This window comes from Acanthopagrus latus, chromosome 6 (genome assembly GCF_904848185.1).
Source record: "Acanthopagrus latus isolate v.2019 chromosome 6, fAcaLat1.1, whole genome shotgun sequence".
In the NCBI taxonomy this organism is placed as follows: Eukaryota; Metazoa; Chordata; class Actinopteri; order Spariformes; family Sparidae; genus Acanthopagrus; species Acanthopagrus latus.
In genome coordinates, this window is record NC_051044.1 from 18521068 (window position 1) to 18545091 (window position 24024).

The 24024-nt window shown below is 40.2% G+C and overlaps 1 protein-coding gene across 1 annotated transcript; it reads right to left on the reverse strand.

The window, feature by feature from the left end:
* Positions 1–1135: 1135 nt before the first annotated feature.
* On the reverse strand, positions 1136–24024 carry LOC119020410 (complement C1q-like protein 4). The gene is made up of 4 exons (XM_037099687.1): positions 23982–24024; positions 23396–23859; positions 21667–22903; positions 1136–4725 (listed from the first exon to the last, which is right to left on the reverse strand). The coding sequence occupies exons 3-4, from the start codon at positions 22204–22206 to the stop codon at positions 4546–4548; spliced, it is 720 nt and encodes a 239-aa protein (XP_036955582.1). The 5' UTR covers positions 22207–22903; positions 23396–23859; positions 23982–24024; the 3' UTR covers positions 1136–4545.

Genomic DNA, 24024 nt, shown 5'->3' on the forward strand with positions numbered 1-24024 from the left:
CTTGGAAACATTGACCAAACATATTGAAAGATTCACTGGCTCGCCATCTTTTGCCATAGGAGGGCCTTGGATTTTTCACCTTTTTGATATAAAATTACATTTCTGACCTAATATTTTAAACATGTACCTAAATCAATCAAATGACAACACATGATTCGTTGCTATATGAGCGCCACAATCAAACAGAAACAGAGACAAACCACAGAAGTATAAATAAAAGCTACAACGCTCCCAATGGAGGGGAATAGAGGAAAGACAACATATGCATGATTTCTCTAAAGATGAACTAAAACTAAAGATTGTATAAAGAGATGTAATGTTGTCATAAAAATGAATAAATATGGATAAAAAATGTCTATTAAAAAAAGAGAGAGAAAACTACTGACAAAACCTTTTAGAATGCTTTTAGAACAAGCTGGAATTAGAGTAATGCCAGCTTGTTAGTCAGGTCATGCAGCTTCAAAATTGGATCACGAGGTAAAAACACTGAATATTACAGCAGTATTATCTGTGTATTCATATTAATTTATATGCTTGAGAGGCACCATCTGTTGAGATGCAGCACTCAGACACAATCAACACCTCAGTAGTTGAACAAATCAAATGTTTGGGTGAAGCCCAGCGCGGCAAATACAAATCCAGATGGCAGAAGGCTTTCATCCAAGATAACACACTGTAAACTATAATACTGGTGTTATTTGGCAAGAACGATGATACAATTGTGACTGACAATGTGAAATGTATAATCTCTGAATCCCCCATTACTTACGTTGGCATATGATGTATTATCAGGCTTTTACTTCTATTGTGGAGGATTTCATTCTTGCTCTCAGTTTGACTAAAAGTTCAAAAGTCTTCCTCAGATTACACAAAATATCCATATATTTCCAGCATGGCCTTGAAATGCTGGAATAAGTGTGAGATCTCTTCTTGACTGTGTGTATAAATATGCTAATCTATAAGCATGTTATACGATTTGGAAAATGAAGTACAAAAATGGAATAACTTTGTTAAATAGCATCTTTAAAAACAAAACAAAACAAATTGCTTTTCAGTTAAAAAAAAAAAAAAAATTGGATTCTGTTTTCAGGTTGCTTCTTTCATTTATTTTCCTTTATGCCCCCCCCCCCTTTTTTTTTGCTGATTTGCTTCATTGTGTTTATTATGCTCAGTTTACAGAGTTCATGTAAATATCAACAAAAAGCAAAATACAAAAAAAATAATAATGTCCACAAAGTCAGACAATTTACCACATTATTCTTTATCAATGGAGGAAATAACAAAGACATGTCGGGTAGGTGATTGTTGGCTCGAGGTGCTGGAATACATTTGTCAGCTGTTTTAAACTTCTGCTAAAATCTTCAAATCTCTGTGATCATAAACAGCGATCACTCATCGCAACAGATGCCAGCGCCTTCCTGTTGAGTTCTTGGTTTTCCTGCAGAGAGAGATTAAGAACGCAGAAAGCACTGGGTTTACTCAGTGACAGCAAAATAAACCCGAATTTTCTTCCTCTTTTTTTTCTTTTCATCGTGTTTCGTTTGTTTTCAAGGGCAGAGATAAAAATCTATGTTGTTGTCATACATAACAAATACACACAACTCAGCTTGCAAAGTACAGTGACAACAATGAATCCACACTGCTCGTGAACAGAGGTAACATCGCCCGGAAAAACACACACAAGAGGATGCAGCGTGGCGCAGAGTTTATGTAAAGCCACTCAGAGTGGATGCGTGTGTGCAAAACACGACGTCGGGACGGCTTTTTCACACACAGCACAAGAATGATGAGTTCATCGGTAAAGTTCGCAGCCAGATCCCATCAGGGTACAGTCATGCTATCTGGATCTGCACCACAAGTCTCTGCTACAGGTTTTGTCAAACGTATTACTGGACCAATACGAAGCTCTCTTCATCCACAGATGTGCTCAGAGGATTATATTGTACCCGTCTACATCATGAAAAAAAATAGAGATATTTAATATAATAATTTGATTACATAAACATTTTGTATTTTTTCTGGATGCACATTTTAATTCACACAGCGACATGCTCCTGTTGTTCACTCCCACAGGTGTTTCCCACCGCACACAATGAACCTCAGTCTCCACTTTAGGGGCTTTTATTTAGAACAGTAAGTTACATCCAGTTAGATAGAAAGATGTCCTCAGTCGGAAACTGCATCATCAAGTGAGTGACAACATTTGCGCTGACTGGCCATGTTGGAACACAGATTGCAGTTTTCTTTATCACACAGACCGGCATCTTCATATAGTCTGGACTCGACAAGACAAACCTCATGCATAAAAAATGAAAATGAAAAAGAGAGTGTAAGGCACAGAAAACCATAGGTATGGCATATGGCAGTAAAACATTGACAACAGTCACCAGCATTTCAAAAACATCTTCACATAAGAACTTTAGCGGTAAAATTAAAGGAGTAGTTTGATCCTTGGTGAAATACACTTTACGCAAGTAAATGCAAACGTATGTAAACCCGCTTAAAAGAAGTGACTGACATCTTTCCCACTGCCAGATGAGTTTGCCTTTGTGCTTTTTTTTTTTTTTTTACTTGTGTGTCACGTGTTTTGATCAGCAGACCACATAGTAGACGCAAATCGCTGCATCCAGAAGACTTTAAACTTGTGTTCAAAGACTTAATCAATAACATTCTGAATTAGACGCATTATTTTTTATTCCAGAGCTGATAACCGAGGAGTGAGACAACTCATTCCTTTCTCATCTCTGCAGAGAGCTGCACGGCAAGGATCGAGTACCGCCAAGGAAGTCAGTAACAATATTATGGTGGTTAATTTTTGATAGCTTTTATTACTAGTACCAGTGTTTTCATCACAGCTTATTGGAGCCTTACTCATTTGACATAGAAGTAAAGGCCGACTGTACCCATTTTTATGGGTGTTTTTGTCCAGTGTGACAGAGGTACTGCAGAGAATTAGATGAGAAGTTTGATACCACTCTCATGTCTGTAGGGTAAACAAGACGCAACAGCCAGGAGCCACTTAGCTTAGCTTTTCACAAAGACTGAAAAAAAGGCAAAACAACAAGTCATGTCACTAACACATTATTTAAAGGTTAGGAGTATGCATACTGTATAACTGCAACACGTGTCTTCCAGAAGAGACTGGCTTGAAACCCTTTTGATTTCCAACGCAATCGGCCAAGACTTCATACAAACCTCTTCTTTTCTGATGTAACTCAGCCCCTATAGGCGCTAACCTAAGCAGCTGTTGGCTGTGGCATTACAATGAGAGGTCGGATAGGAGAATGGTATCAATCCTTTCTTTAACTCTTATTTCCTCAAATGTTTATCTATTCTAACTACTGTAATAACTGATGCTCAAAGACAACACGTATCCCTGCCACAGCTGGTCGCTCTGCTGCCGCCTGGCGAGAGATACAGAAGTATCCACTGCTGCACCACCAGAATACAGAGCAGCTTCATTCCTCACACTGTGAGACTCCTTAACTCATCTGCCCACTCCACCACAAAAAAAACTGTTTTTTTTTCTGTTATTTATTTTTTTTTATTAGGACTTGTCAGTCATCCATTTCCATAGTAGCATAAAGGGACGTCAGTGAGCGTTTGGTCCTACAACCCTGTGTTGTGGACTGATAAATAACTAAACCTTGTATCCGTTTCAGTCCTACAGCAAACTATAGATGCCAGATGTGAGTGTGACTGAACAGATGAGGCTGTAGAAGAAGCCTCATTAGCAGGACATGATGAGGCTCAGTCATAAGCTCTGGCTCAGGCAAAATCTCAAAGCTAAACCTCAGTATCAATATACCGTGTGTGTTAAGGGACTGTTACCGACAACTTGACAGCCTCCCCCCTTAACAGGAGCCAGAGGCCGTGCAAGTCAAACCAACGGCAACATGACGCTCTGACAGCTCAACACAAACACACACACGTGCTTGCACATGGGGCATAAACGCAGACATACAACACACTAGATTATGTTACACGGTGTTGGCTGTATTATCAGCGCCGATCAATATATTCATGAATTTTTTTCTCGTTTGGAAATCCATCTCACAGTGAAGGCGAGAGGCTGCAGCCAAGTACACGCTTCGATTTCCAGTCTTCGTTCAGAGATCATTTCAGTCGATTTCAGACCGACCGGAGACTGAAATGGTCATCTTGTCTCAGAGCAACAACTGATAGGAGATCTTCAATGCGCGTGTGTGCACACCTGTGTGTGTATGCGTGTGTAACAGATGTTAATCATGTGCTGTAGTCATGCTCACACATATATACATGGCGCAGAGTGATGACTACACAAGTGTGTGTATCAGAAGTAAGTGTTAACTATTAATATATACAAGACTATATTCATTTTTACACAAATTCTCTTCCAACTCTATTTGTTAACTGTGATCATGTTATTACATGTGTCGTGTACTGAACAGCATTGAAATGACAAATTACATCATGGCAGCATGGTGTGTTAGATGCAGAAAGGAGAGGGAACTTTTTTTTTTTTGCTTGATTACAGAGAGAGAGTATATAAATGTGAGTACACTGTCAGTCGGGGTAGATGAGGAAGCCAGAGAAGGTGCTGTATTTGTTGGTGTTTCCGCCATGTACTTTGCCCCCGTCGAGCTGTACGCACACCTCGTCCCCCACGTCCAGGTGGAGGATGACGCTGTTGGAGGCGTAGTCGTAGTTCTGATCTGCATCTTGAGCAATTGCACTGGCCCTCACCTGAGGAAGAGACGAACCATGTTAATAGGGATGGAGACAAAGTAGAACATTGAGTTTTGTGCGGTGTGTTTAGGCAGCCCAGTGGCCAAAAATGTTAGCAGTAGACATTTCTGTGAACCGCTGATGCATTCAAATTTGTATGGGTCATAGTTTATGTACCATATTGAAATTATATGTCCTGACTTTCATATATAGAGGTGTGTAGCAGAGATGCAGGCGACAAGGCTCCCAAGGCGGTGACCACAGTTCGAGACCATGTTTCAGCATTTGTAATTGTGAAATCACTGGATATATTTATAGTTAACAACATGGATAGAGGAGGAATATGTAGCTTTTAAATTTGGGGTGGTTACATATTTCTATCAAACTACACATTTTAAGAACTGAAAAGATTTTTTTTCACTTTTCACTCAACTGAACCGAACAAAACGTGTTTTTATTTGTAATGACCTTCCTAAAACTTTGACATTGTTTCAGGACTTTCATGTCAACAAAGCTTTGAATTGAAGAATTACAAAACTTATTCAAATTCATGATTATACAAAAACAACATTTTTCAATTGCAGGTTTATCAGATTGCTTATCTGTGAGCACATCTAGATGTATATGTATATGTATATGTGTGTATATATGTGTGTGTGTGTATACGTATGTTCTAAAGAAATTGAAATTATATATATATATATATATATATATATATATATATATATATATATATATATATATATATATATATATATATATATATATATATATATATATATCATAATGTATATATATAGACAGTTCATCTGCAGTGTCGTCTTTTTGTTGCTTTTGTTCTTTGGAAGCAGAGGTGAAGAATATGCCAGCATAGTGAGTCAATATTCACAATGTTTATTGTAACCCCCATTGTACAAATACACTAAGGTGAAATTCTTTGGCTGAGAGACTCAACTACAGATAGAGTGAATAAGGTATATGGTATATAGACACAGTAAAATAGCTGTGAATGCAAACAGTAAGGTTTAAAAGGGAATAGGTAGCGAACAGCAGGGATAAGGTACTGTAATAGATAAACATAAGTACACACAAAATAGAAAGTAAGTATAATGACAACAAAAATATAGAACAACAATTTGTGCAATAGCAATAATAATATAAACAGGACATAAATAGCAAAGTAAACAGGATAATGTCAAAAAAGGAATAAAAGACGTGGTCCAAAAGCAAAAGAGGGTGTAGCTGAAGGTGCCTCAGCAATAACTGTGTTTACAATTTGTTTAAAGTAGTTTTTTGTGTGATTCAGCCAACAGTCTTATATGTTTTACCTCCAAGTGTAACGCTGACCATTTACACTGTTCAACAGCAGAAAGTGTTAGGAGATAATGGTATTGATTAACAATTTGTCGTGGTTCAGCTGTAACAAACAAATGTCCGTATATCAGCCGTCAGTATGCGTAAGTCATCGTGTTCATTGTGTTTGCTGTAATGACTTGACAAATGAACTGATGTCCTCCACGATGCCATCCCAGCAATCCCCATCAGAGTCTTATCTGCAACAGGTGGATCAGGTGTGAGTGTAACAATCCTCTGGAAAAATTGATAGCGGCTCAGAGAGGCTGTGCTCAGATGGAGGTTTGAGGCCAAAGATCACTGCACATCTCATCTATCTGACCAGTGGACAGGAAGGCATCTGTACTGATGACTTTACACCAAGACCACAGAATGAAACAGGAAACAAAATGGCACCCGATAAATTCAGAGACTGTGGGTGGGATACTTTGATAGGATGGCAAAGATACAGCTATTATGAGCCTCTAAAGTAAACGATGGATTTGAAATAAATTGCCAGTTTTTGTGAGATTATTCTGATTAACAAACATGATAATTTTTTAATTTAACCATTTATGTGTTGCATTTCATCACTGGATTGCAGAATACCTGCTTTCTTCATATTGAAAAAATATTTTTGTATCAGTTCATATCAATCACTATGAATTAGAAATTTCCTATATGTTTCTTCAACCTGGTCATTAACATTTAGATGGGAGTGGTGAACGCACCTCCATTGCAGGTGATGATTAGTGCTTCGGGACTTGCGATTCAAGTAACAGCAGAGAGGATTGTGGGAGCTGAGGCTTGCGAGATTCATGGACGAAACTAATAAATTATGAATAAAACATTTATCTTCAATACACACACACATATATACACATATATACGTGTGTTCTGAAGAAATATATATATATATATATATATATATATATATATATATATATATATATATATATATATATATATATATATATATATATATATATATATATTGTGATGGAAAAATTCCTTTTCATTATGGGTTGATGAATTTTGAACTATTTTGTTGAATATGATTTCTTAAAGACATTTATCTAACTTGCTTCATGTGACTGATATGTCAAGAACCAGCCAAAACTCAGATAGAAAGTCGTCTTCTTGTCTTATGTTTTATGTCTGATAATTTTATGCTTTGCACAGAGTCCCAGGTCATGCGTATGAGAAGCCTGTCTGATTGGGATAGTCGTATGTACGTGTGTGTGTGTAGCTTAATCACTGCTGGCACCGAGAGTGCTTGTCTCTTCCCCTGACCTTGTTGATATCTGTGTATAAAATTGTGAACACTCCTTTACTCTGGGCTCATTCACTCAGCTCATGAATTTGACTGTGTGGTGAGTCCATCTGCAGATGGTTGGATTAAACTTACCGAAAAGACAGATCTGACTTTACTCTTTTATTGACAGAAATTTCCACCACAATATATATATAACATAATATTAAAAAAGCCTTGACAGTTATTCTATAGTGTAATTACCAAACAATTTAATAAGCGGCCTTATGAGACACTTCCAACAAGAGCTTGACAATATAAGCGTCACAAAACTAGCATTAATGTCTGCCATATTCACAACCAACACACTGAAGATATCTGGTGTGACGATCACAGAACCTGAAGCCTGACACAGTTTCAACATGTAATATTGTCTAATGAGTCATCCTTCACTCTTTAATCTACACATGGACAGATTTATGTTAGAAGAAACCCAGATTATCTCTGATTAAACATGATGCCGGGTCTGAAATGGTCCCGCAACTCATTTAAGACAAAGTCATTACATCCAACATTGATTGTACATGTTTACATAACAGTTAACACTGAACACAGTGAGGCCCCCATATTCCAAGATCATAATGCTCCCATACATACTGCTATTAAGGTTTCATTAAGACCTGGATGATGTCCCACACAGGTGATATTATGTCATCTTACTTCCTTTGACTTAGCTTCTCTTCCAGGGAATAACAATCCAACTCCCGTATTCAGCATTTGTAAATAATCAAAATCAATAGTTTTTTTTAAAAAAATATCTGATTGCAGATAAAATGAATTCTAATACCTAAGTAACATGTGATAAGTACAGCATGTGCCTCTGAAATGTAGTGGGGTCAAAGTATAAAGTAGCAGAAAATGGAAATACTCAAGTTAAAATAACAGAACTTAGCCACATTTTAACACTCTAAAAATGATATTTAATATACTCTTCAATCGTTTTTCTGTGCAAAAATATTCTATATTTGTAACTATAAACGCAGTGACAACTATTGTCATGTTTGTGTTTCCCTTTTTTGGTTTGCTCACATTCTAAGTTTCAAAGACCAAGTAAGTTATTATTAAGTTTTTGCATCCAGTGAGCAAATCTGCTTATAATAAATGGCACCATCATTGGGTAAGTAACCAACTATTCAGGCAGACAATCCATTTAATGGTGGAAATTAAGTACACAAGCGCATAAATATTAATGAATGCAAATCTGCTACCCTCACTCCATCCTTGTCTCCGTCTCTGGGTCTGACTGAGGATATGGTCCATCATCTCCACCAGCCATCAGGCTTTCCTGACTCTCTTGTGATCACTAAGACAAATCAAACAAGACTAAACTACCCATTTTTTCTCATCCTCCAATAATGAGTTTTTTCCCCCTCCCATTTCATCAATTCAACTCAATATATTTCTCCATACAAGCATCACTTCCATGTAGAGAAGGTGAACATTTTTATCCCCCTCCTTCAGACAGAAATGAATCAATACATTTCCTTTGTTTTAATTCTACTCACATCACTCCATTAATTGTGGTCTCTCCTTCCACACCTCACAGCCCTTCCATCATCCCTCTCCCATTCGCCATCCCATCGCTATCTCTTCATTCTGGACCAATCTATCCATCTTTTTGTGTCCCTACACTCCAATGAGATGCAGGTCACGCACACATTTTCTCTCCCCTGCCATGGCAGTGTTGGCGGGAGCAACGACTAAGTGTGTCCCTGTCCGGTCTAAATCGGATTGATTAACGGTGCGCTGCTGTGGCAGGTCTCCTGAGGACCCCCTCCTCCACACGACCCCCTCTGCCTCCTGTCCCTACCCCCCTCGCAGTATCCCTCCCTACCTCCAGATGCATCAGGGCAGGCTACTCACGGCTGCAGGATACGGTAATTGGTAGTCGGACAGCCATGGCAGCTCCACCGCCTAATAGGTCCAACTCCTCAATAACTCCATACAATCACAATAAATGGGGGCACAGGATAGGCTACAGTGGTCAAATGGGCCCATGAAATACTAGCAGGAGGTCAGGATAAGATCCCCCTCACACACACGCAGACACACACACACAGACACACATTCATACACTCCATCCCGACAACAGTGGCTCTCTCTCCTCCTTGTTTTTTATGAATCTCAAGTGAATACCTGAGGAAAAAACACATGGCGTATGAGACATTTTGTTATCTTATACTGTTAGACTGCTTTGCTCTGAAGGGACCGAACAGCTCCCATGAGGAGACCTAATAGGTTTTAGGAAAAATATAACAGTAAAGAGATTCTGACATCTTGTACATCCAACATCTGTCTGCATGGTTGAATGGCAAGATTCCCCTGACAGTATTTTTCAACTGAGTTAAAGGCTGACAGGCTGCTGTAACTTGCTATAAATTCAGTATGAGATTGCAATTAAAGCTGGTTTTCCTCTATACACGTGCATGGCTAACTTTATTATAAACCCCTCCTATTAAAATATTTGATTAAACTAAATGCAGCACATTGAAAACAGACTGCTGGTTTCTGAATTTACCTGCATCACCCTTGTTTAAGGGTCCCAGTAAAAGTTGTAGCAGTGCCACCTCATTGAAATGGCCTTTAAACTGTAAACATCAGCTAATTGTATTTGCCAGCCAAAAGGACAAAGTGTTATTTATGGCTTTAAATGGTTGACTTCCTTATAAGACACGCAGGTCTACTTAGCTTCGACTCAGACAGTGGGGAAGCTGACATTTAATGCATTGTGTTTATGATTAATTCATGGTCACGTTCTCGTCCTGTATATACAGTAACCCAGTGGACAAGTTAGATATCGTATACATTTTATGCACATATTTATAAGAGTGTGACATTTAAAAGTTATCACATCGGACAGGATTATCGCCACAGTGGAATATGAGGTAATCACAAATTAATAGTTGCTCTAAGTAAAACATTAAGATGGGAAACACCTCTGGGTTAAACTGTTTATATGGAATATTTCTTAACATCAAATGGAAATTGAAATACAGTCATGGCGTTTTCTAAGATGTTGTTGTGTTTCTTAAAACGGCTTGTTTTGTATATTGTTTATAATGAGACTCAATTTTATGTTTAAAATGTAGTGTGTGTTTATGAAATTGAGATATGGTGTCTTTTATGAATTTTGAAATTTAGTTGTTTTCAGAAATGTGTTTTACACTTCATGTTTTATAAATGTTGTTGTGTTGGGAAATGTTCTTTTATGAATCATGTTTTAGAAAATGTTCTTTTGAGAAATGGTGTATTTTATGAAATGTTCTATCTTCAGTTCACTTAACAATTAACTGTATTTACCTATTTTTGAAGTTCATATGTGTGCTTTCACTAGTGCTGATAACACATCTGTGATTTCAATTAAATATAATTTTGAATGATACTTTTTTTTTTTTTTACTTGTAATTGCTCATTTTTGTGTTGGTATTTTTTTCATAACGTCTGAACACTTCCACCGCAACTGTGGATTATATTATAATGTCTTGGACCGAGCCTGAGCTGGTGACATCGCAGAGCTTTGTGACACAGAAACCAGCACTGATGAATCTGCAGATTCGGCTGTCAGCAACAATCACAGTGAAACCTTGTTGTCTTAAAGTGGGCAGGAGGCGCTGGGGCTTTGGGAGTGAAAACAAGAGGGAGAGGCAAATCAGGATTATTGTCAACAGCGGCGGAGATTGATAGCGACAAGGGAGTGAATTTCTGTCTGTTGGCCCAGCGCTGTTCTGACTTGATCTGCTGCTGTTGGGGAGAAGGGAGACCCGCGGGACAATAGAGAAGATTACACTGCCTCCACTTTTCATTAGGGGGGCAACATTAAATGGGAGAAGAGAGAGACAGCGGTAGAAAGGGGAAATTTACATGGAAATAATTCACTGACATTGCTAAATGCTCAATAAAATCTACATGTTCTGCTGTGTGCCGCTGATTTGTGTGACATATTTAAGGGCTGACATGCTGTATTTCAAATTTATTTAGCCAAAGATCTTCCATCCTTTTTTATACATATCAACCCAAATACAGGAGCTCTTGTTCATAATGTTTATGTCAGATGCCACGTCTAAACATCTACAAGCCACGATAAAAATGATGTAAGGGGGGAAAGGGGTGAGGAGAAAGGAAGACAAATTTGGATGAGGACACGCAGACGGGAGAGCAGCTGCGTGCACTTTTAACAGTCCAAGCACAGGATTTGGGTAAAAGCAGCCAAAGTTGAGAGGGGCTTTGAGTGATGGCGAGGGAGCCTGTTGGATAACAAACTGATCAAGCATGCCTGCTTCAGAGAAGGCGGGGGGCTGGGGGTATAAATGAGGTTGGGGAGGTGGGCTGTCCATGCAGTGTGTTATTTTTTCAGTTTTGTTTTGTTTCGCAGTGGTGCCTTGATCCTCTGGTAATAAAACTGACAGGATTCATTCACTGTGATGTACAGACCTCTCAGAGCGGAGCGAGGTGATTGAGGCGGGGTCTCTTAAACTTACCTGAGGGACCTCTAAGGGTGAACTGGGAGAGAAAAGAAGAAGGGCAATTGAAATGGCCCTTTTTGTAAAAGTGTTCTCCCTGCCTCCATTCATGTGTACCAGCCTGAGGTATCCTGTTTCTATTATGCAGGTCGACGTGTAACCCTTCTCCTGCACTGCAGTCTCACACACTAATTGGCATGCTAGATGTTAATATTTTGCCATGACACTCAAGACCCAAGGTGTCAAGATGTTGATTAGAAAGTCTCTAATTGGCTCTAGACTGAAGCCTTTGAGGGGAGAGGAGAGGCTCTAATTGGATATAAATGGGTTCTGTGGACGGTCTACCTGCACAGCATCAGCCTGAGCAAAGCCTCAGCTCTAAAGTTAAACTGCACTGTTCCTTTATAAAATGTTGTTTACGCTCTAGTATAAAATCTGTGTGTGTTTTACACTTGTACACACACTCACAGCGAGGACACACAGCACCAATTCATCACGTTAAACCTGTGCACAGGTCAGAAGTTAAAATCCTTCTAATTCTGATGTACCTCATACACATCTTAATAATCCAGTGCACATATTACCAGTGTTCATGTCGGCTCTGCCACTATCAAACACTGCTGAAACACTGCTGTTTATGAAAGGGACCAAATCCCGCTTTCTTGATGAGGGGAAATAATGATATAATGGGGAGGCAAGAGGCAAGCACAACAAAGGCGTGACAAAGCACAGCAACAACCAGCCGAGTCGTTTTTGTCGGCAGGATATAATGGCCTAAGCCATTATAACAGAAACGTATAGTCAAATAATGGCCATGTGCATGAACAGGCGCATAAATGTGCGTGGAATCACACCCCTCAGAAAAAAGGACAAGAAGGGAAAACAAGGGCAAGCTGCAGGGTATATGAAGGGATTCTTTCTGTTTCGTGCAACGAGAAATGCTGTCTGCAAGGGTGGACTTTTATCCTCTATCACGAAATGTTCCCTATTATAATGTTATAATGTCTGACACTAAACTACTGCACCACACAGAAAATTACTTATGATTATAAATTATTCTGCAAACACACACACACACACACACACACACACACACACACACACACCATGGCGCCCAAGGTGCCAAGATAGAATAAATCTGAAACTGTCTAATAACACACCACATGAGGCTCATATTGACACCTTGTCTGACATACTGTAATTAGCAGCTTCCACCTCTCACAGTAGCCACATCACACCTACCTACTGAAGACGAGCTGTTTCCTTCTTCTAAGTGAGTCAAAGCTTGTCATCACCACAACTTATTAGTGGAATATTTAATCATCTAATTAGCTCATAGATCTTACTAGTTATCTTTTTTGTGTAGAAACAAAGGAACATAACAACAATGATGTGTAAAGTGTTTTTGCACAACAGGTCATTGCTGCCTGATGCTTGAGAGACAAAAAGACAAATCTTCTGTTTGATTAAAATTATTCATAGGAATTGAGCACCTTTACAGGCATTGTATTTTGATCACTGGCAGCAATTTCATGCTGCTCATTAAACTTCATTTATATTTTCTATAAAGATGACTTGAATTCTTTTACACACAGTACTGTGTAGCATGTAGCCAAAGATGCAAATATTCAACATTCGAAAGAAAAAAATTACTGAATCGTTAAAAACAATGGATTTCGCATTCTCTGTTGTATGAGGGTAGAACAGAAACAGGAACCAGTGCAGTATTTGTAATGACGACTGTTACAGAAGTATTCTGAATGTCACTGCACCATGACTGACTCTCCTCTTGGATAGAAAACATGCTAGCTAGTGTTTCGAAAGGAGGATGTGATATTGAGTTGTATAAAGTCGTGCGTTGTTTTTATTTATTTTTATGTTTTTTTGTATTTTGAAATGTAGAAATTGTATTTACTTCAAAGGACAACTATTATGCTCTTTCATTTTTGTCCTTTACGTCAGAGTTTTAAAGGTTCTCGTGCATGTAAATGATCTTGAAAGTTAAAAAGGTCAAAGTCCGCGCCAACAGAAGCTTCTCTCTCCTACAGAAAACACAGCACCTGAAATGTCTCGTCAGTAGTCCTGCCTTTGATTCTGTGACTATGTGACATCACACTACATCACCATGACACACATTTGTACAATTTATGCCTAGCAGCTGGTTTGGCTTGTAAAGTTGATTAAGCACAGCTGCTCTGTTGCTGGCTCAGGCATGTGTGAGCCGACCAATCAGAGCAGACTTGGCATGAGGGGCCAGAGCATTTCAGGCAGAGGGGGAGGACAGAGCTGCAGCACTAGACATAATGAGAAAATGGATGTGTTTTTGGGTGATAAAGCATGTAAATCTGTTCAATTAGTAACCCAAAATAAAATTATGAACCTGGAAATCAGCATAATATGTCTCCTTAACAGAAACTTAATTATTTGACTAATGGTGTAGAATTATTCAAACATCAGTGGTAAAAGTTCTTTATTTATATAATGCCTCCTGTTTAGTGTGTTTTAGGACAGTGCATATAAATAAATATTTGCTTTCTGAATGAGAACTCTTGCCAGTTTTATGGCTGAGATAGCTTATTTTGAAACAAGTGACAAAATGAGTAGCAAGGAATTATTTTGACAAGTGAGTTCGGAAATGTCTGACGAACATGTACGTTGGTAATGAAGATGAAGAGGTTTGAGAAAGTGGTTACATATTGTCCGATGCTTGTAAGCAACAAAAACATAACTCCATTCTCTACAAGAGCAACAACACTCTCACCTACAAATCTATTATTCTAACCCACACATCTTGAATCCAAAGCTTAATTCTCCCCTTAAATTCATTTATTCATCCGTCTTTTCTTTTAACACCATGAATTGTTAAGACTGAACCACATGTTGGACATTTTGTTGGCTTTAATAAGATTCAGGTTTGTCCACCATGTTTTATCCTCCAGTAGGTCAGATGCAACCTAATGCCTCGGCCAGATAATGAGGCTACCATGTTCCAATAGCAGCTGAGTTACTGGAATACCACTATCACACTGATGTCATCAAAACTCCAGAGCGTGTGTGTGTCGCTGTGCGTGGGTAGGGGCTCTACAGACCGACCAACTGACCAACCCAGTTGGACCAGCTATAAATATTCATACTCCCACTCCATGCTCATCACAGTAAAGGGCAAAGTACATATTGGTGGTGAATTATATATCCATTGAAAAGGTCATCTACCTCAACACCAATCTTTTGATGAGTTATGGGACACGCGGAGTGAAGAGGATTCAGCTCTGCAAAAACTTGGTGTTAACTTGCACGTCGGTGAGACAATTCATTAACCAACAGAAGAAGATCAGCTGGTGACACGGGCCTGATTGGTTTCATATATGTCTGTCAAATGTGAAGCTACATAACTTTATCTGTTCTCCTCAGCTCCACTCTCTCATGTGGCCTCCTCTCTCGTCCCCCTCTGTCTGTTCTCCTGTGAATATCCATCCATCTCTCTCCCTCTGTCAGCCCTCCTGTCTGTGTCCTGCCTGATCCCTCCGCAGGACGTGTCTTATTCTCAGCTCCCCTTGACAAGACATTGATCAGCACCGTGCATATCAGTCTGACAATTGTTGTTTACACACACACACACACACACACACACACACACACACACACACACACACACACACACACACACAAACCACATCCACCGCCAATGCTGCGAAACACATTCACAGCAGACTTTACGGGAATCATTTGACATTTTAAGGAAATCTGCTCTTTCCCTTTCAATGTACTCGCTCTCACACCTGTATGGTAAACATGAAGGTGTGTGCAGCACCTTGTTAGCTTAACATAACAGTAACCATCCTAAAAATGGCATATTTTCATCATCAACGTTCTTCTTCTTCTTTTTTTTTTTTTACAAATTAAACAAACAAGATCTAACGTGTTGATCAGTAGGCTCTCTGATATTCTGTCGAGTCTGTTTGTTCGCTGTCTGAGCGGGAGTTTGTTGAAGGGTTTTTATCAATTTGCCTCTCTGCAGTGGCTGCTGGCAGATGTGTTAACATGGTGAAGGGGCCGGAGGTGTGAGGATGCGATTGGAAGGCACCAAATGAAGAGAGAGAAATGGGCTATTTTATTCATTCCACTGTGCCTCATTTACATGTTGTGGCTTCTTCGCTGGTCTTCTCATATTAAGCCCAAAGACTATATTTAGACATCACCTGATATTGTTTTTGAATGTGTGAGCCCTGCAACTTCTTTGTGGGGACAGGACAATGATACAATATAAACCACATTAACCTAATAATCAGTGCTCTTAAAAGTACCCAAAAAGTCAAACTTAAAATAAAAGTAAAGATAAAATTAAGTTAAAATATTACTTTGCTAAAAACTGAATGCCAATTAAATAGTACTTGAGTAAAAGTCTTTAAGTATGATGATATCAAATGTATGTAAGTGTCAAAAGTACAAGTGAAAATAAAATCAGAAATCGAAATTCTTCTTATTGTCAGCATCAGTGTCTTGGTTTTCTTTTTTATCTGACTGTAGATCAAATGAATTGAGTATAAAAAGAAGTCTTCCACTTAAACTCTCAGGCAGCATGTAATCTGCAAAGATTACCAAATAAATGTAGTGGAGTGAAAAGTTCTATATGTCCGCAAAATTAAGAGGAATGGAATAATAGAGGAGCAGAAAATGGAAATACTCAAGTAACAGCAACAAGTTCCTCAAAATTTTACTTAAGAAGAGTACTTGAGTTAACCATTATCCATTTCTATTAATGCAATTAAAAAAGACGATTATCATTTTCTGTGTTAAATACAGAAGATCTGTTGAGGACTTGAGAAGTCAAGTTTCTTTGAAATAACCAATTCACATGTTTCATGTAACTTTCCCAACAAAATTTGTTAGTGAGTTTTTCAGGTGCTCGTAGGTAAATGTTGTAAATTTTGGACAGAGCCAGGCGAGCTGTTTCCCTCTGTCTCCAATCTTTATGCTAAGCTAAGCTAACTGACTCCTGCTACATATTCACCATACAGAAATAAGAGTGGTATCGAACCTCTCATCTAACTCTCCGCTAGAGAGTAATTAAGTGTATTTCAAGTGTCAAACTATTCCATTAAAGCTACGGTCAGTAATGTTCAGAAACACATTTTGTTATACTGGGAGAAATGGTCCTGCTATCCTGAGAGTGCAGCATTTGAGCGGTGGAGACAACTGGGGCGTGTGAAGGGCCTGAAAAGTGATGCAGAGGTTGCTCTTTTTCTGTTTGACAGGTTATTATTTGTTTTGTTTAGGGGGGGATTTGTTATTTTAATGAAATATGTAAGGTTTGCTAACTTGGCTACGTTTGTAGCTCGCATTAGCCCAATGCTAATGTTAGCTTCTTTGTGTGTTGATTTTAGCCATGAGAATGGCTAATGAGTCGGCCAAATTTCCACTGCAGACGGTCCACTGCGTTGCAGCTCTGATACGATTTTTTGCTCCGCCTTCCGGCAGTCCCCACTGGTTGTGGTTTGAGTCCGCCACGGCGCAGTATGGTAGACAGCTGGCCTCATGAGGCCGAGGAGTTCCCACGATAATCACATAATCACTTGCGACCGCAGTTATAGGTCTGTGTTATTAAAAACAACAACATGAAAGGTTCCCGACCGAGGGATGAGCAGAAGAGCTTCTGTTCGTCTCTTTTTTGAGATTTGTGTGCTGGTGTCAACACGGGCTGTTTTATTTTGAAAAGTAACCAGATGTTGTTTGTTATTTCAGGGCTTTACTTCCTGTCTGCTCCGTGCTAAATTCAGCTGAATTGCTGCGTCGTGCTCCGGCATCTCCTTCTCCCTGCTGAATCCCACTGCCATATGTGTGTTCAAGTTTGTGGGGGCGTGGCTTTGGACGGAGCGCTGACGGGATCGGGGGGGAATTAGAGGAGGTGCCACTTTCAAATCTTGCTAGCTCGCTTGCTAGCTCTCCAGGATTGTAGACCCAAGCTTTAATTATACCATGAGCACACGCATGTGAGGATGTTTTGGACATGCAGGTGACTGCTGTGTGTTTTACTGCCGTAACTTTTAAGTTTTCTGCGCCTTACAATCTTTTTTTTTTTTTTTTTTCTATTTTTTATGCATTAGGTTTCTCTCCTTGAGCTCACGCTACACATGACATGACAGAGAAATGAGAGCGGTATCAATCCTCTCATCTAACATTTGGCAAGAAAGTCAATAAGAGAACCAACTAACAAACAAATCCTTCAGCGCAAGTTGTCACTCAATGGACAAAATCAAATCTATGTATAGAAAATATCCGCTCAGAAACACTTGCACTGTAATTATAATAATGTGCTACCGAGTGTCTCCCAAGTGACAAACTTTTTCACTGTTATCCTCAAGGTTTTTGTCATTGACCTCACTGGTATACTCAAGAGCACTTGTCTATTAACAGGAGAGGGAAAAAAACAGCAGGAGCAATGAAACTGTGAGGGCAAGATCAGGACTGAATTGGGTTAAATAATTTAGATGATGGAAAATATAATTAATGGGGAAGGAGTCAATAGCCAGTGTGGATGATTATAGTGTGTGTGTGTGTGTGTGTGTGTGTGTGTGTGTGTGTGTGTGCATGAGTGTGTGTGTGTAAAGGAGGGGCACAGGTGGAGGGGAGAAGATCTCATCTAAAGGCTATGAAAGATTTAACAGCAGGAGGAGACAGGAATGACAATGTCTGTGAAGGCACGCAACAAACCAAGTCCCCCAATTATATCTGGCATTTAGCTGTCTGTCCTCTTTACACTTTATGCACATCCCGTCAAATCGGGGAAATAGGGAATAACCATTTTTATGGACTTGATAAGTCACAAAAAAAGATCTACAATGTAATGACGCCTGTATTCGGGAAGTCTATAAAACCAACGCTGTGTGAAGAAAAAGCTTACTTGATACGGAGTAGTGAAAGTGTGGACTTGGGTCGCAAACAAGTGATTGGTTTTTGGCTCAGAAACAGGAATTTATGAAGAAATGTACAAGACTGTAAATCAGCAGGTGTGTGAAATTTTCCCCAGTTTTCTCATGAGCTAGAGCACTTATATATTTCAGTTAAATAATGTAGCAGACCCAAAAGCAGATTAAACAAGTGAATCACTAGTTGTGGATTGTGTGGCCTTGGTAGAGTTATGCTTTCATATTTTTGGACCAAAATCCCAATCCCAAATATTCTGTGATTTCAGCCTCTCAATATAAGGATTTGCTGTTTTCCCCTGTACTATATCAGTGAGAATTTGATGTCTTTAGGTCAGAGACTAAACAAGCAATTATGATAATTCCACCTTGTGCTCTGGGAGAGTGTGATGCATTTTTTTTGTTGTCTGTTTTTTTTTTTTTTTAAATTACACATTTTTAAGTAGATTTCAGTTCTTAAGTATTTCAGAAACATAAAGGTAAATCGAGACAAAAAAGGAGCCAAAGTTTCACAATCTCCAGTTTCTTTTGTGGTTGATGATAAGGGATATGTGCCAGCTATGGTGCACAAGAGGCTAAAATGTAAAAAATCTTAAAGATGCTACTGTGCAAGTGTGATACGGTCATAAAATTCAGGTTTGATTCCCACTCAGGACCCCCTGCACTCTTGCTGCCTACTGGTTTAGACTTCTACAAGAGTGGTCGCTCTACTGCAATCTCACAGCAGTGGATGTCCTGGTTTCTATCCCTGCTGGGACAGGGCCTTTCTGCATGGAGTTTGCATGTTCTCCCCGAACTTGCAAGGGTTTTTCCTCTGAGTGCTCCGGTTTCCCCACACCATCAATTAGATAGATACATTAGATTAATCATCTGTGCTGTGCCCCTGACCGTATATCATAGCTCTGGAGTTGGTCTCCAGGTGCTGCGTATTGGCTGATCCCTGCTCTTCTGGGACAAGTTGACTATAAAAACAAGTTTCACTAAATTGTACATTGTATGTGATGAATAAAGATGATGATGCTTCTTCTTCCACATCGGACCAAAGTCTGATTCAAGCTGGAAACTTGTATTGCTCAATTTGTTTCCTGTCTATCTCTACATCGTCAGCTAACAAAGGTTAAAGCTCACAAAATGAGAAGCAAATTGAAACTGGGCATTTTTGGATTAATAAAGTGCAAACTGTTGAGCTGTCCCCTCATATTAGACCTCTTACTGCAGCCTATTTACGGTCCTTTACGATGCAGATTCAGCAAAGCATATTAGTGAACAGCAGCCCAGCGAGGTGATAGTCCGCTCTAGTCTGTCAATTCGTGTACCGTGTAAATCATGTGTAGATAAACCATGACTGTACCAACAAACACTCAGCCTGGTTTGACTGGGCTTGTAACAAAGCATGTTTTGGTTTTTTTTCTTCCTCTCTGGTAATCCCCAGAACGTCGCTCTTCTGTTCTGCAGCACACATGTCAGAGTCAGGGCTCCTCACCAGAGTGAGGGCTTAGTACTTCAAGCTTGTCATGGATCTCCAGATGGAAGCATTCAAGGCTTTTTTCCAGACATTTGTACTTGTTTATTTATTAGAGTTAAAGTCAGAGTTCCTCAGAGGACAGTAGCCAGCTGTTGTATTTTGGCTTTGTTCCACTGAGACATGGAGGATTGTTATCCTCTTGATCGCTTGGCTGTCACATTCTCTCTCTCTCTCTGTCGCTTTCTGCCTTTTGTTTGCAAGTTGTACAATTAATTACAGTTTTCTATGTAAAGAAGTCCCACCTCTGTTTCTACTTCCATCCTGCCTCCATTATTGAAGTGAGGGTTGCTTACAAAAGTTGAGATTCTGCTCTGAGCAAACAGCATTTTGCATCAGACTTTTCTTTGTCTAAAACTTCATCAGGATGCTCTCAATGCTTTGTTGTTAAAGCATTTTTAGTGGTCGTCAAACTACTACACAAGACAAGCAACACCTGTGCCATAAAACAGACACTAATTCAATAGGCCTGCAATAAATACTACCTCTGTGATACTTTTAAAGATCTGTCACAGAGAGGTGTTGCCGGCGACTTTCTTTAGGAGGTCAATTCATTTAAAGACTGTCTCACCAAGAAGAACAACAGCATCAGTCAGCAAACGCACAAAAAACGACATGTTTATGTTCAAGTGACTAAGCCCTCTGGCATCTATCAGAAACAGGGCTCTCTGAGCAATCTTCAAGCCAAATTCTGCTGAACTGGGTGCTTCTCAGCTCGAGGAAATGTTCAAAGGAAAAGAGGGGACTGGAGCACACTGATACATTTGGAGCCTTTAATTTTGCAAGGTTATCTTGTCTGTTGGTGGAAAAGGGCGTGACGGTAGTCGCTTTTCCTCTGCATGACTCGGCAGCTGTCTTTCCTTTATCCATTGTGGACAGAACCTGGTGCCTGGTACTTTGGTTGGTTTTACCTCAGACGAGCTGAGACGATGTCACAAAAAGGTGACGTAAGAACTCTGCAGACTTCTGATTGGTCCCATTCTCACCTGACCACTGGGATGACAATCAGCTAAAAACTGCCTGTCTTTTGTTGAGAGGGTACTATCTGCAGTGAAACGCGAAGTAGAAAAAAGTACATGGTACGGAAAGCAAGTCGAGATGTGCCATCTATTAAACTTAACTTAACTTAACTTGGTTGTTTTTGTGTCTAAACCTGACCAAACCACAGAAAACATTTTCGTTGTTCTGAATGGGCATGTTAAAAACTATTTTGTCATTAAATGAGACTAGATCATTTATGTTTCACTTGCTTACATTATGAAAGTGTTTGTGCTTTGGTGTCCTGTACAAGAGATTTTGAACATTTTCATTTGGTTAATATCTTTAAGAGTTTGTATTAAAAGGCCGAACTTTCATATCCCAGCATCAGAGGGAAACACACACACCGAACACCCGCACTGACACACTCACCTGTCCGTTCTTCTTAAGGTCGGCCCACATGCTCGTCCCATCACCTCCTCTCATCAGGACATGGTAGGTGAAGTAGTAGATGCCAGGCAGCGGGCAGGTGAACTTGCCGGTACTCGGCTCGTAGTAGTTCCCTACATTGGTCACAACGTCGTCAAACTTCAGTATTTCACTCCCTTCGTGTTGCTTCCGGAGGCCTGCGTAGAAGGCGATTTTGGGACTGTAGAAAGATGAGCCATATCCACCAGGTCCAGGCCCTGGTGGACCAGGTGGGCCGGGCTTGCCAGGCTCTCCAGGGGGCCCTTTAGGACCTGGAGGACCAGGAAGTCCAGGGCTCCCTCTATAACCCTGTTTGCCCCTGCCTTTTGGGAAGTCTGGGGGCTGAGGGGAGACAGCTGTCAGCTCTCCCTGTGGGGGGGTGAAAGTGTCACACACCATCTTGCAGCTCCCGAGCATCTCGTAATGCGTGCCCCCTCCTCCGGACCCTCCCCCCTTGGTGGTGTGGACCAATAGGGGAATGGCCACCAGCAGGACCAGAACCATGGCCACGCCGACGCCAGCCCCAATGACACGTTTCTTTCGGCTGAGCCGGGAGGCGGCCAGTGTGAGGAAGTCCTCCTCCCCCTTAGCTGGAATGGTTGTGCCGGCCAGACTGAACTCTGAGTAGAAATTAGCTAGTGGATTGAAAGGGTGTAAGAAGGAAATGTATGATTGTGTGGGGCAGGGGAAAGGAACAGGGGACTATTTTAGGAGCACCAGATAAAGGCTCATTTTACAAGCCAAAAATAACATATATATATTCTATATCTCAGTTGAGCTGGCAATTTTACTTTTTTTTTTTTTTTATCCCACTTCGTGGTTGTGGAGGCTCCAGTAAAAAGCTTTCAGTTGCTCAGGCAGAGAGCTGTCAGGTGGGGTCTACAGTATTCCCACTGGAGTTCATCTCACCCACCACATATGGGGAAGGGCGCTTTACTTGCCTGTCCAGGGATGAGAGGAGAAGAACGAGGAAACTGCTAAATATATGCTCTCTTCTTCCTTCCCCCCTGCTTTGCTGGGCTCACACCTCTTTCCCTTTCTCCTGATCAGTGTTGTTTGGTTCAGATTTAGCTCAGCAGTCTACTCCACCTTTCCAAGCACAGACGTGTTGCAGGTCATAAAAAGGCTACGTGAACTGAGCGTGGAAACCCGTGTTTTAAAGGCAGCGTGGATGAAGAGGGGAACATTTTATCACAGCAATCTAGAAGGAAGAGAGGACACACAAATATAATTAAATAAGCAATCAGGTACTCATAAAACCAAAACCCTTTGCTATCACACCTATGAACTCTTAACCTTAAATATAGGAGGAATATATAACAGATAGTGTCATTAATAAATATTTGAATTTGCATTCAACAATTTAAATAATAAAATGTTAGACGCTAGAGAGAAGGGTTCACTTTAAGATAAACATGTATGATTATTGACCAAAGTAAAGACATGAAACATCATTAATACAAAAATCAGAGGAGCTGGGTTCACAGCTGCATGTTGATATTGTAGCAGTGCAGGCCCATATGCTACAAACAGCAAAAAAACACTCTAATTAATAGGCTACAAATTCCCCTTTTAATTAAAATAGTGAGCTGAATTTTAAACACTGGTCCGGATTTTATCAAAGCAAGATGAGAGAATGAATCACCAGAAAACTTTTGACAGTCTGCAAAAACAGAAACACACATCAGCTCACCTGTTTCTTTCTTTCTTTCTTTTTCCCTCTTCTTCTTCTTCTTCTTCTTCTTCTTCTTCTTCTCCTCCTCACTGGTTGTTCATGCTGCGGGTTCGGGTGGACACGCCGCAGAGAAGAACTGGTTCCAGGACCGGGATGAAATCCTTCCCAAGGACTGACTGAGCGCTTTTCTCTTCACTGTGGCACCGGGTGAAGTTGCGCTGCGGTGCAGAAACTCAACGTCGCACGCACAGACAACCAACACACACACATATACAAGCGCGCGCGCACACGCGCACATACACGCACACAAACACACACTAATATTTAAACTTGCAGCATTTCATCCAGGACTCCTGCTGCATGGTTTGACGGACCGCGCCGTCCGAAGATGCTCGAGGCGTCGCTCACAGGCAGTCCGAGCAGACGCGGAGGATATTAAAACAACAAGAGTGAAGAGCAGCACAAAGACAAAGTGGCTCCCCCTGATAAAGAAAAAAAAAGGAAAAAAATCACATATTCTGACGAGTTACTTTGACAGACTTCCCGGCGTGCACAGATCCCGCTGCAGAAAGCGACTTTATTCGCGGAGCAACAGTTCACTCACTTGTTGTATTCTCCGTCCTGCTTCTCTCTCCTCAGCATCTGCC